The sequence below is a fragment of the Solanum tuberosum genome, unplaced genomic scaffold, assembly GCF_000226075.1.
Source record: "Solanum tuberosum cultivar DM 1-3 516 R44 unplaced genomic scaffold, SolTub_3.0 scf00109, whole genome shotgun sequence".
Lineage (NCBI taxonomy): Eukaryota > Viridiplantae > Streptophyta > Magnoliopsida > Solanales > Solanaceae > Solanum > Solanum tuberosum.
In genome coordinates this window covers 461,126-475,845 of record NW_006239042.1, presented here as the reverse complement: position 1 = coordinate 475,845, position 14,720 = coordinate 461,126, and the positions used below count along the sequence as shown (strand labels likewise).

At 31.1% G+C, this 14,720-nt stretch overlaps 1 protein-coding gene across 1 annotated transcript; it reads right to left on the bottom strand.

Moving 5' to 3' along the window:
* Positions 1-6,368: 6,368 nt before the first annotated feature.
* Positions 6,369-12,551, bottom strand: LOC102593025 (vacuolar amino acid transporter 1-like). The gene is made up of 3 exons (XM_006350100.2): positions 12,278-12,551; positions 7,842-8,449; positions 6,369-6,964 (listed from the first exon to the last, which is right to left on the bottom strand). The coding sequence occupies exons 1-3, from the start codon at positions 12,414-12,416 to the stop codon at positions 6,449-6,451; spliced, it is 1,263 nt and encodes a 420-aa protein (XP_006350162.1). The 5' UTR covers positions 12,417-12,551; the 3' UTR covers positions 6,369-6,448.
* Between the last annotated feature and the right edge of the window lie 2,169 nt (positions 12,552-14,720).

Sequence of the window (14,720 nt, the reverse complement as noted above, 5' to 3'; positions counted from 1 at the left end):
ACAAGCTCACCATCTCTCATTCGAATCTTTAGCTTATCTTTTATAGACATGAGGAAATCACGTTCTTGTAACGACCCTAAAAACGAACTAGTGAAACTAGAGCCTCACATGTGAGTTTAGAGTCGAGGACTTAATGAAATGATTATATTTGAATTTGACCCAAAAAGTTCTTAAAAATGTGCTTCGGAAGTTACCGAAAACTTGTTTAGCTGCATATAAAAAGATCTGTTTCGTTTTTCGAAAATCCGACTTCATATTCTTGTTTAGGGGGTCAAATTGAGTGGGAAATGGGTCTAACCCAAATTTTAGAGCAACCGTATCAAAATCCGAAATTTCCAAGTGAAGCCTTTTCGAGGGTCTACTTTGGAGGGTCATATCTCCTAGCACACAAATTATTTGGGTGGCCAATAATATATCCATGGAAAGCCCTTTGAGTTAGCTACCTAACGCACTTCGTTTCACCTCATTCGGAGTTCGGACGAAGAAGTTATGCCCATTTTCGTAAAATCTGTCCGGCAGAAAAAGGCAAATTCCAGTAGCTGATTTTACTGTTCATTTACTGTTCACCCGCCTGATTTTTTTTCTAAGTGTTGGACCATTCTTCCAAAGGACATATATTATTTCCTAGATACCATTAGTCAATTCCCATCTCTAAAACATTCCCTCACTTCTCAAATATTTCTCTCCAACTCAAGAAGAAGAAGAAGTGGGAGCTAGGGCTTTGGATTCAAGGCTTTCTTCATCAAATTTCGTGGGAGATCATAGCAAAGGTATGGTGGTCTTGATCCTTGTCTAAATTTCCATTCAAGGAGCCAAATCCAAAGTTATTTCAAAGTATGAAAAATCTAGGTTTTCACTCAATCTCATGGGTTCTTCCACCAAATGGTTTTAAAAGGTTTCTAATGGCACTTTATGGTTATATTGTTGTTGTATTGACGATTTAAGATGAAAATACTCCATGAACCCATGATTTCTCTTTATTCCTAGTTTATGCATTTATGAAGTGGGTTGCTAGATAATGAATGTATATGAATCAAACTTGTTTAAAGGTCTTTAGATTGTTGAAGTATGTCATTACCCATGCTTATTTTATGGTGTATTGTTGGTGTATTGGTATGTGAGGCTTAGGGCCTTAAAGGCATAGTATGAGAAATTGGAGTGTTATCATGACATTATATGAATGAGAATTCAATGAAGATAATGTGATCGTGTTATGAACGTAAAAGTGTTGCTATTGAAAGATTATTTCTCAATTTGACACTCATGAATGTTGATGATAGAATATGAAGGATTCTTCAATATAAAGTATACCTTGAATTGGTAGGGCTTATGCATCATTTTCTTGTATAAATGATTATATTGTTGATTGTTGAATCCTCGGATCGGTAGGCTAGTGGCACCCTTCCACACGAGCTTATAATGAACCTTGGAATCGGTAAGCCTATGGCACCTTTCTATGAAGGTTAATGATGAGACTTGAACCGGTAGGCCCATGGCACCCTTTCAAGAGGAGTTAATGAGCTTTCCTAAATGAACCTTGAAACGGTAGGCTTAAAGCACCCTTTCATGTGTTAATGAATGTATTTTGGAGTTGGTAGGTCAATGGCACCTCTCATATGTGATAATGTCAAGGTAACGAACTATTCTATGGGAATGTAGGCTAAGCACCGAGCGGATTTGGTTAGATGGAAACTCCCCCGACAGTTAGGCATGAGTTTCAATGATCGTCTACCTTATCCCATAAACTATGTGCCCGCATAGGAAGCTAGTGGATCCATTAAGCTATATATACCGGTCTTCCTTAGGCAAGTAGACCACCTCTTTACGGTGTGGGGACTTATGACACCGGATTCCATGACAAGCTCTCATGGTCTATGTCGGTTAAATGCTTACTTCCCATCATGTGAGATTTCATTATGGTTTCTTGATAGGTTCTACAAAGTGTAGGTAGTAGTATGGGATGCTACCTATACATTGCACGAGTAGGCTTGGAGAGGGTCATAGTGAGTTTCTCTAAATCCTAATGTATGTGATACAATTGTGGCCTAAATGAGGTTATTAAAGAATGTTGGCTCTCAAATGCTTAATATGAGATGCATGCTATACTTGGGTTATATTACGAGTTATTTTCCCTTGTCATGTCTTAATTAATGATATACCTCTTATGTATGAATATTGTGCAAAGGTGAAAGAAAGGAATGATAAGTTACCTTAAGTGACCTTAATGTGGTGCCTTAGTATGGATGGTGGTATGGGACGCCATCCATACATTGCACGAGGTATAGCATAAGGGTTTCTTGAGGTGAAGGTCCAAGGTAAAGGTTTTCATGTTGATATTGTTTAAAGGTGATATTATGACTTACTTGATGTTATGCTTGTCTTGTATGTCTTTTATGCTATTGTTCATGATATTTCAAAAAGGTGGCATAATGCATGGTTTCTAACTAAAATGTCCCTTTTAAAGCATGTTTTGCATGGTCATCATACTTAGTACATTTTGTGTACTAACCCATATTCTTCATATTTTTACTATAAGTGTAGGTTCCGGCAAGTGATCCCTCCTAGCTAGTTTGAAGTGTTGGATTGCTTTCCTCCAAGACTTGGTATGTCCTCATGGATTCGAGGACAAGACTTTTAAGTTCTTTTGTTCATGTAATAGACACTTTTAGTTTTGTTTTGATTGTAAAGGGCCGTGTCCCTACTTATGTTTTTGTTTGTGTCTAAGATGGCCATGTGAGACTTAGACTTCCGCTGTGTGTTTTTAAAGTTGTTTTAATGAAGTTTAAATGTGTGGATGTAAATAAGTTTTTTTATTATTCCGCACTATTTTCATTATTGAATGCAATGAATGACTATATGGTTTTGAGACATCATGTATAAAGTCTAGAAAGTCTTCCGCTTGCTATTTTTAATTAAATGTTTTCTTGGTAAAGAAAGTTTTAAACTCATTATGTTTTTAGTGTTATGCGATGAATGAATGCTAAGAGGCTTGTATTAGACCTCTTCGAGGTCGAGTACGCCGGTTACGACTAGGGGGTGCTCCCGGGTCGTGACAGTTCTTGCCTTTTCATAAAGGCTCATTGGTAGTCGCTTCTTGCCTTACTTAAAGGCTAATGGGTAGTTGCCTCTTGCTTTGCTTATATATGGTCACAGGTATTCGCCTCCATGCCTAATTATCAAATGATACGGGTATTCGCCTCCACACCTTTTCATTATAAAGGATCATGGGTACTTGCAACCATGTCCAACATTAGAGAATAAGTGTAATCGCCTCTTACTCTTCTCTAATGAATATGGGAAATCACCTCATATCCTACTTATCAAGAGGTCATGGGTGATCACCGCATGCCTCGTCAATTTTAGTATTTAGTCTAGACTCATTTTAGGTGAAAAACCCTTTCAACCTAGAATCATTTAATTTTGCACCTTGTGATTGAAGATCTCGAAGTCTATTTTCGCTGTTTCAAGTTCGTGGCTCCTGATTGTTGGTCCTTTCTTTTCGTGACTTAATTTTTACAAGAGGTAACATTTATTTATATTATATTTTTGTATAATTTTATATCATGATTGTGCAAGAATTGAATCCACATATGGAAGTTGTTCAGATTTCATATGTGTTTAACCCGTTAATATTATTAATGTTATAATATTGAAATATATTTGAATGCTTATATTGTTAGATTTAGATCGAGTAAAACGTAGTATAACATATAGTTGCATTTGCTTGGCTAGGATCCAATATTTTTCTTTATTCGTTCTACCTTATTAAACCAAGACATGACTCAGGAATTCTTATGAATTTAATTCCTTAATTAATATATACTTGTATTATTCATACGAGCATAACTCAAAATTGATTAAGTAAATCATCCTTCATTAGCAAAAATGCATTTATTGATAGCATTTATTTTTGTCATCCAAAAATAAAAGGTTCCTGTTATTTTATATGACATGGACATTACGCTAGTTTAAATTTAGTATAAATACCGAAGATAATCTTGTATTTTGTTTGTACTTTTATTTATTTATTTATTTTTCTCTAAAAAGGGGCCTTTATGAGTTCATTAATTATAATATTACAAAGAAAAGGAAAAAAGGAAACCGATACATACACGGACACTACTCCTAGGCACGACACACATGCACACCAACAGTAAAAGAAAGAAGAAAAAAAATCAGCAAATATAAAAAGGCACAACAGACACAAACACAAGCTAAAAAAAATAAATTCACAACATACCCTCCAACACCAAATACCATTAAACTCCAATTTCCACATATTTATACACCCCTTCATCTGGGCAGCAAACAGATTCAAGAAGAAAAAGAAAAATTACCCTTGCATTATTTTTTTTCCTCCACTCACAAACAAATGTTGAATTCGAAGTTTGCTTTCTTGATTTTGAGTTCGTGTCACTTTCGTGGTTTCGAGTTCGTGGTTCCTTATTAGGATTATTTTCTTTTCGTGAATAATTTTCACAAGAGGTAACACTCAATTTAATTTAATTTTGTATAGTTTTATTTCATGATTATATAAGACTTGACTTCAATGTTATGAAATTGCTCGAACTTTATGTGTGTTTAATTTTGATATTATAATGTTGAAATATAATTATTTGAATCTTACATATCGCTAAACAATGAAGATCTTTAGAATGTTCAAACTATTTATTCTAATATTTAAGGAAATATTTTTAATTGACAACCATTATAAGAATAACTCATTATGTATTAAAAAATATTTTTTTTTTATCTTTGTTAGTTCATGTAACAATAGTAATTAAATTTCATCTCAATTAAGAATGTGGTTCCACATCTTTTTGAGATAGTTAAAAACTCAAAGATGCGGTTACGCACCTTGGCCAAATTATTTTAATAATTAATTTGTCTCAAGGATGCGCACCTTGGACAAATTGTTTTAATAATTAATTTTTATTAATTCAAACCAAGAGGTGCAAACTGAGATTATTAGGTGTGAGGTACTTAAGAGAAAAAGACAGTTATACCTCTAAATGTCAAAACCAAGAATGCGGTTATGTATCTAGGTTCAGACTAATAAAATTCAACAAATAAAAAAATAAGCAAACCATGGCCTATAATAATGTATCCAAAATAATAATAATAATTCAGCATAAGTATAAGTCAATAAAAGCGACCGTGCTAGAACCACGGGACTCGAGGGATGCCAAATACCTTCCTCTCGATCAACAGAATTCCTTACCCAAATTTCTAGTTCATAGACCAAAATATAGAATCATTTCCTTTAGGTTAGGGATTAAAAAGAAAAGGTGACTTGGAACACCATAACTCAATTCAAAGTGGCGACTCTGAAAATTAAAAATAATCCCTAGTCAATACCATCACTTAAAGTGGAAATACCCTTCCGTGTGCGAAAAGGGGTGTGACAAGCAGAACCATCAAACCACCCAAAAAGGACCTTTCCATGATCAAAAATTCCAAAGTGGAATTTGCATAGAGAAAAATTGGAACCATCCAGTTTTGTGGAGAGCAAATCGTGTGAGGATGATTGTGAATTTATTGAATAGACAAAGTACAACCGAGAAAGAAAAATAAGTTACAGGATACCTGTGCAAAGAAACAAACAGACAAGAGGAACACAAGAAGGTAGCAAGGTAACTGTGTAGAGAAAGCAGAGAGCACGAGAAAAAAAATTAAACGATGGTTCTTGATACTATGCTAAAGGTACGTAAGATTTTCTGAAATAGTATTCTCTATTAATTTAATGATACAATAGAAAACAAATACGTATAGTTATACAATTGTAAGGTTAGAGTTCTATTCTAGGAAGGAGTATATATTGTTAGATATGTATAATATGTAAAATCAGACCTATTATAGGAAAGAGTATATTTTCTTATCAGTATACAATTATAGTTTTGCCTAACAGATATAAATGCATTCAGAGTAATTTTTTATATCCCCGCTCAATGATGTAGGTGTTAGCTCAATCTATATAGACAATTGGAGGCTTGGAAGATGATAATCTTGTTATTAACCCTGTAAATCAACAACTGGATAAATAAACTAGTCGATGAAATCAAATGCTTACATGATTGTGAAACAAAGTTGTAACCCTGGAATCTCTCTCGAATTGTGATTACAACATTTATTTGTTTTTTCTGTCTTTAAATTTTACTCATAGAAATAAATAAAATTCAAATTTCTCTCTAGGTTAATTTAATTTTTGTTAAATCACAAGTCTTGGGTAAGATATTCGGACTAAATCAGTCTGTACTACTTGGATGACCGCATACACTTGTGTGTGTGTTGGGAGTCGGAACATTGCCTAGAAAGAAAGAAATACATTGTTTTCTAAATGGAATAAAACGAAAAGTAAGACGCACAAATTAAAAGGAAGAGAGTAGTTATTAGGACATCTATATAAAAATCAAATCCATGAGAAAAGTAAGTATGTGAAATATTTCACTTACAAATGACTGATAATTTGTAACACAGAAGTGTAAGTACCTACAAGCATAATGGCTATGCCCATTATCACAATCCCCACTATAAATACTTGCTCAAATCCTAGTCTTTGATAAATCCCAGAGAACTTCAAGAAGCACAAACATGGTAGTACTATGGAAGCTGTAACACTCAAAAATGCTCCAACAAGTGACATGAGATATCCAAAAAAGGGGATAGCTAATGCTACAATGACAGTACTAATTACTAAAGCTGTTCTTATAAGTAGGCTGCATACCCTTGCTTTGTAATGAATTGGAAGTTGATTTTCAATACTATTTTCTAGTGGTTTTATCATCAAGCTATACTTTGCAATTGGATTGACTAGTGTGGTGTAAATTGCAACTTTTGAGCTGATTTTATTGGTGGGGAGGTTTAAGGTTATTTGGGAAAGTACACTTGGACCAAACATGAGATATCCAACAATAGCCATTGATGCATAGCTGATGGTGCAAAGTAGAAAGCAAACAAACATCACCTGCAAGTAATGATTTTTAGCAACAAAATTAATTAGTAGGTACTCCTCTGTCCCTAATTACTTGTCCATTTTTTAATTGACACACCTATTAAGAAAACAATTATTGACATAGTGAGTTTACCATTTTATCCCTATTAATTATGAAGTAGATAAATTAAAAACTTAAGATTTTCAAAAAGTTTATCTATTTCAAAGTAATTAATTGAGGGTATAATAGGTAAAAAAATTGTCCTTTCTTAATTTGTCAAAATGGATAAATAATTAAGGTAAATTAAAAAAGAAAAAATGGACAATTAATTAGGAACAGAGGAGTACTACTCAGCATATAAAAAGACTAAAAGTAACAAAGTTTATGTTCGATACATACATTATCACCTAATTGTGGAAATATCTATACTTTTCTTAAACATATAAATAAATATAATATTTTAATTCCAATAATAAGTCATCCGAAAAAAAATTAATTTCCTAGAAGTATAATATTTTAGACTATCAGAGTCACCTAAAAAGATAATTACAAATTACAACATCAGTCTCAATTTATGTAACACACTTTTTTTTTTAATCCATCTAAAAAAAATATTGATTTCTACAATTAAAAACAATTTAACTCTTAATGAAATAGTTTATAGTAACACAAATAATAATATTATAGACCACAAATTTCAATGTCATCAAATCGGCTAGTGCCACATAAATTGAGACGAAAGGCGTAATTTCTATAGTTAGTAAATTTAGTAACATGGTAAATAAAATAAACAACATGCTACAACAAGTTAAACTACGTATGTTATAACATGTCAAATTATAATAAGTAAAATAGACGATATGTTATAACATGTCAAATTATACTAAAAATAGAAAAAAGTGATGTTACCTTTGAGAACTTTTTTGGATTTATCATGGAAGTATATAAGGTTGGGAAAACTGGATGAGCACAATAACAGAAGGCATAGAGGCTAATAGCAGTTGGCATCCCTTTCCAATTAATAAAGTGAGTTTGACTTGTTTGAAACCCAATGCCATCAAATAAAGCAGCCCATAAAATAGATGCAAGTAACACAATAGATGCCAGCACTCCAGTTGCAGATATATAAGAAAGGATGCTCATATTGTTCAACCAAACTGTAGGCAGAATAATAAGACTTATAATAATCACAAAACATTGTTTTCCATCAAGTCCAAATATTTGAAGTTGTATGTGGTCTCCAAATAAGTTTTGCAAGTTATCTCCTTCTAAAATCAAGAAACCTGTTACAACCATATAAAGTTCTACGTTCATCGTCGTGGAGACAAGCATTCTTCCCATAGTTCCAAAGGCGCGTTCCCCGATGTCAGGGTAATTTCTTATGGTTGGATCAATGTCCATGCATCTTTGAATTAATAAGGAAGTGTAATAGGTTGATATAGCGATAATGAAGAGAAATATTAAGCTTAACCATCCTCCTGATGCTAATGCGTAAGGTACTGAAAGTATGCCAACTCCTGACCAAAAAAGCATCTAATTGTTATGTACAAATTATGCCTTTGAAAAACTAAGATTACTATATACTCTCTCTCTCTCCCAATTTATTTAGTAGTGATTAATAGTACGTATGTTAGTCAATTCTGACGGAAAAGAAACAATATAATAGTAGTAGTAATATACTAAGAAATGTCTCAATCAGCCAATAATCGAAACCTTGAAAAGACAAATTTATCTTTTGTAATTCTCAAACGGAAAATATAATTGGCAAGACAGATTTTTGGCACGAAATGACACGAGCAACAAAAATCAGGTATTTTTGTAATTTCAGTGAAAAGTTAAGGACGTTTGGGTAAATTCATTTATTTCGTGTACCTAAATTACCCTCAAAAGTAAAACCACTTTTAATACTTTTAAAACCACAACTGTTTAAAACTTAAACCACTTCTGAAAAGTCCAAATTGTAATTATTATTTATTTCACACTGCCCAAGAAACTTTTATTTAATTTCATACTTTATTGAGCTTTTTTGTTTTTTTCGATAAGGTTTACTTCTATTTCTATCAAGTTTGGGTCTCCATACGTTGTCATTTTAAATAGTGTTTTTGGTTTCCTTTTCGTTCATAATTTTAATTTGGAATAATAAATCAACGACAAATCCAACTTGATTTAAACTACCTTTGTTCAAATATATTTGTTTTTTGTCAATTTTTTCTTCATTAACAAGAACCCTATATTTAAATATATCAATCTTCTATATAGGGGTGTACATGGTCGGGTTGGTTCGGGTTTTTCAAATATCAAACCAAACCATTTGTGTCGGATTTTTAAATCTATAAACCAAATCAAACCAATAAAATTCGGGTTTTTCAACCTCGGATTTTTTCGGATTTTTCCTACTAAAGTATTCATACAAACATATAATTTACTTGTACTTCAAAATATTTCTCCAGTCCTACCAAAATACAACTATTTAAGGTGTTTCTTAAGAATATAACAAAAACAATGATATGATTAATGACACTAAAATATCCAAAAAAAAGTAATAATAATGAAATCGCGTAAAACAAATATTGCAAATTAACAAGTCATAATGAAAATGATCATAATTTAAAAGTACTAAATCATGCTAAAATAAGTTTAATAAGTATTAGTTACATGACTAAAATTAAACAAAATTAAAATTGGATTATGTACTTTAATTGTCTAAACCAATGTAAAATCAAAGAACAAATATTTAATATTATTGTCATTCTTAGTGTTAAATTGATTTTCTTTTTGCATTAGTATTAATTTGATTTTGTATTTAAGTTTTATTTATTAATTACCTAACATCTATGGACTATAATCTTTATGGAACTATTCAAAATTCTAAGTTTCAAACTTGAAATAATATATTAAAAAGATAAAAACTATAAAAAAAGTCTAAGAAATATTTAAAAATTATTTCAAAGTAAATATTCTTATTTATAAAATTATATATATAATGTCAGGTTGGTTTAGTCTCGGGTTGGTTTTTTTAGTTAAAACCAAACCAACCCAAATATAGTTGAATTTTTTTTTCAACACCAAACCAACCACTAGTCAGGGTTTTTTTTTCGGTTTGACTCAGTTTGCAGTTTGGTTCGATTTTTGGTTTGATTTTGTACACCCCTACTTCTATATATTGTAGTTGGCAAGAATGTGCAAATTTGACCATTTGACTTAGTGATAGTTTATACCGTAAATACAAATGGTTGAACATTGAAATATTCCAATGAAGAGTGAAATTAAGCTACAAAAGTATTGTGGAATCATGTTATTTAAAGAACTATATATACTTATGTTATAAATCCAACAACAAAATAAATTCTTGATCAACAAATTAAAATAAGAACGGATGACAGTGAAGTTGAAGGAGATAAAAAAAGTAAAGTAAGAGAGAGTAAATAATTATTAAAATGTCAAAGGTGATTTTCTTTTTTGGAGGGAAATACAAGCAATTTTGGAGCCAAAGAGACATTTTCATCATTTACCCGTGTCTTGGCAATTCGTGCCAAAATTTTGTCTTGCCAATTACCCGTACTCATTGTGAAATTAGGTAGAGGTGCCAAATATCAATACTACTAAAACACAAAACAACAAACAAACAAAAAAGCACAGAGACAGCAGCTATGATTAGGAAGCTAGGTGCTATTTGACACAACCCATATTTGGCATAATCTGTCACGTGAACTTTTTTGTGAAAGAAAAGTCTAGTGACATAATTATAGTTATTGTTGTATTTTTCTTATACTATATGAATTTTAATAATTAAAATATCAATAATTAATTTAAATAAATTTTATATAATTAGTGTAAGTTGGGATGAACAATTTCGGTCAAAATTAACCAAGATAGGGGATAAAATAATAAGGATGACAGAATTGAGGAGATGATGCAAATTTAATGAGTGAATTGTGAAGTCCTTTATTTAGGGCCGTCAGGTCCCAAGTTTAAGTTTAGGCTACTGTGTTATTAAGAAAAAGATTTTTTAATTAGTTTTTATTCCTAACTTGGTACGTTGAGTGCTTTAACAATCTACGAGTACATTTTTTTGTAAAAAATAAATAAATAGACAAATTAAAACAACAATTATTCCAAGATCACGTGAACATGCGAAAGGCTAATCACCCAAATAACAAAAACGTGTAGAGCCGGCTCATCTTTACGCAACTTAACACATTTTGTTTTAAAACAAGGGCTATTTAATTAAGTTAATAAAAGTCTGTAGTATAACTACAAAATAAAAAATGGCCAATGTAGTGCAATAAGCAAGGTTCGAACCCATAACTACAAGGTTGAAATGAACAACTTAGACATTATTTCAGCCCCCAACATATTTACCTATTTCTTTTTTTCCTCCAATATACTCCCTATGTCTCAAATAATTTATTGTTATTTTAAATTATTTGTTATTTTCCTTAAAATATACTTTTTAAAATTTTAAAAAATAAATAAGGCTAAAATGGATAAATAAAATAAAATATTTAGTTTTGGTAGTTGAGCCAGATAAAATAAAATGAAAGGTCTATATAGGTGTACATAATAACCTCTATCCCAATTGTTTTTGTTTGAAATTCAAATTTTTAAAAGAAAAGTCTATTGATCTCATTACATATAAAATAAATATTTAACACTTAAATTATTATTAAAAAAATACTTTAAAGTCATTTGTTGAAAATTAATCACAAAGAAAAAGATTCACCAGAGTGCAAGCAGGGGCGGAGCTACGGTTGTCCAATTGAACACCCTTTATCGGAAAATTACATTATATATAGGCTAAATCTTACTTTATATTGATATATTAAGCATTTTGGACACCCTCAACAACAATGAATCGTAGCTCATTGGTAAAAGTGTGCCCAATATGTATATAATACCCAAGTTTGAATCACCACATCTACATTTTGTATATTTTGTTTAATGTGGTCTGCTTTAAAATGATTAATTAATTAAAAAACGAAATACTTTGTTGTATATAGAGGGGTAGCTTAGTGGCAATAATGTGCAAAAGTTTGAGGTTCAATTTCCCATGGCCACATGTTTTTTCTATGTTGGCTCCGTTCACAAATTTTCTGCATATGCCACTCAGTGCAAGCGTAACTATTTGAAAGAGAGAGTGAAGCAAAGATTTAGAGCTTATGGGTTTGAGATTTTTTTTTTAAATGTTATTAAGTTTTAAGCTTATACTTATACATATTTAATAATTTTTTAAATATAAATAAAGAATTTGGATCAGAATTATGGGGATAGGTCGAACCATAATAAATAAGCTAGTTCTGCCTATAATTGAATAGAAGAAGAATAGAAACTAGTAAGCGGAGAACCTGACAAAGCATTGAGTCCATTGAAACAAGTTCTTGAAAAAGATGTTGGTCCTGAAATAGTATTATCTTCAATTCTGCCATCATTGTATAGTAGACGCACTCTTATATTTGAGGAGCCATCATCTGATTTAGGCTCCATAATTAATTAACTCTTCTTCCTATGTTTGTTCTAAAATCAAATCAAATAGAAGAAGAAGAAGTAGTGGAGAGTTAGCACACTTCTTGTGGGTGAAAAACAACCAGAATTGACTCTTTATGTGATAAGATATGACAATGCGTCTTAAATTACGTGTACTTAACCTGTCAATTCAAAAAACAAAAAATAAAGCCGTCTTGTTTTTAGATAATTTTAAAATTTTCAATTTTTCATCCTAGGATAACTGTGTGACGAATATATATATATTGTGAATTATTAATTGATCAATCTAAAGGAACGAAAGAAAAAATACTACTACCACGTCTGTCTTGTTTTCTTTTGTCCCCACTGCCCTTGTATTTTTGCATGATGGTGCAGAATATAATAGTACAAAATACAGGGCAGAGGCTAACATTATAGACCTCGTGGATTCCATTTTCAGAAGGTCCCCCACACACACTATTAACGTGGCAAACATATCCGCAGTAATCCGTGATTTTACGCAATTGGACAACTCTATCACCCTTAGGGATCGCAAAATTTATGATTATCGCTACCAATATAATCTATATATCTTCGGTGTATATAATACTCCCTCCGTTTCATAAAGAATGATCTGGTTTGACTTGGCACGGAGTTTAAGTAAATAAAGAAGACTTTTGAATCTTGTGGTCCTAAATTAAAGTTATGTCAAATGTACAAAATTGTCCTTAATCTTGTGGTCTTAAACATGCCACGTGGAAAACAAAAAGTAAAATGTTACCAAAAAAGGAAAGATGTCATTCTTTTTTAAACTGACTAAAAAGGAAAGGAGATCATTCTTTGTGAAACGGAGGGAGTAAAAAAGAGTAGTTTACAGTGTAGGTAAGCTAAGTAGCAAGCTATGAAAAAGTCATTTGATAATGTTAAGAAAAAGCTAATAAAAACTTTTAATTGAAAAAGAAAAATTATTTGAATTTTAGACTTTTAGTTGAAAAAAAATCGGTTAGCTTAAAAATAGAAATCTGTGGCCGAAGAGTTCTACATGAGCTTTACTATTTTATAAAACTCATCATTTTCAGATATTACAAAATAAATTTTAATACGATAGTTGGACTTTTCAAATGAATTAATCAGAATGAAAAAATATTACACTTATTAACAAATAATAATAATTTAAACGGAGAAGGGCCTAAAATGCCCCTCAAATATTTGAATTGGTATAAAATTACCCTTCATCAACCTATAGACCCTAAAATACCTCTGACGTCCATCTTTCGGCTTAAAAATACTTTTATGTCTAACAGATCACTTTCATTAGATGGATGAAGGGTAATATTTTACCGAATCTCATAGTTTAAGGGCATTTTAGGCCTTTTTCCGTTAAAATAATTTGAAATTACTTAATATATAATTAAGCTCACATGATTGACTTGATCTTGAATTTCATAATAAATTTAAAATTATAAAAATGTTAGGCATCTACTCTCTAAACTACTCCCTCCCAGGCCCTTCAATTCCTATCTCTTCCATTTTTTTTCCAATTTGGAACTTGTCCACAATTTTTTTTTAAATTTATGATAAACAAAAGAGTAAAAAAGAGAGGAAAATAATGATGCATTCATATAGAAATAATAAGTTCAATAAAAGATGACTTAATCAAGCAAATATGTACAAATATTTCATTTTTTTGTGTGTACCCAAAATTAAAAATAAAAGAATAAAAATAATCATTTCTTTTATCCCACTCTCATCCCATCATGACAATAATACTAATTCAAAGAATATATATATATATATATGTGTGTGTGTGTGAGAGAGAGAGAGAGAGAAAGAGAGAGAGAGTGAGTTCATGTAAATGCGGGGGGTTGGGGGGTTTTGGGGGAGGGGATTTGAACTTTTTTTTAGGTTACAATGAAGTAATTAGACAATACACATATTATTACTATTTATAAATTTTAAACAGAAGAATGGGAAAAAAGTAATAAAAATTTAAATTATTTTTGACAATCAGAAAAACCAATAAAATTCTTCCCCATCCCATTTAACTCTTCCCCTCCTAATTTTTTTTTTTTATATTTTTTCGTTTGTATTAGATATGTAGATATCTTTTGACCAAAAAAAATTCTGCTTGCGTACCGAATATAATAGAAATAAAAGTTTTATGTTAAAAAAGTCTTGTTACAAGTAAAGAAATACTATTCTAAAAATAAATGTATACATCTAACACAAAACGATGAAAGAAATTGGAAGTGGAGAGTTAGCTGGGATGGGGTAGAATTTTTTTATTTTAACGAGTTAAAATAATATCGAAATTATTTTTTGAAG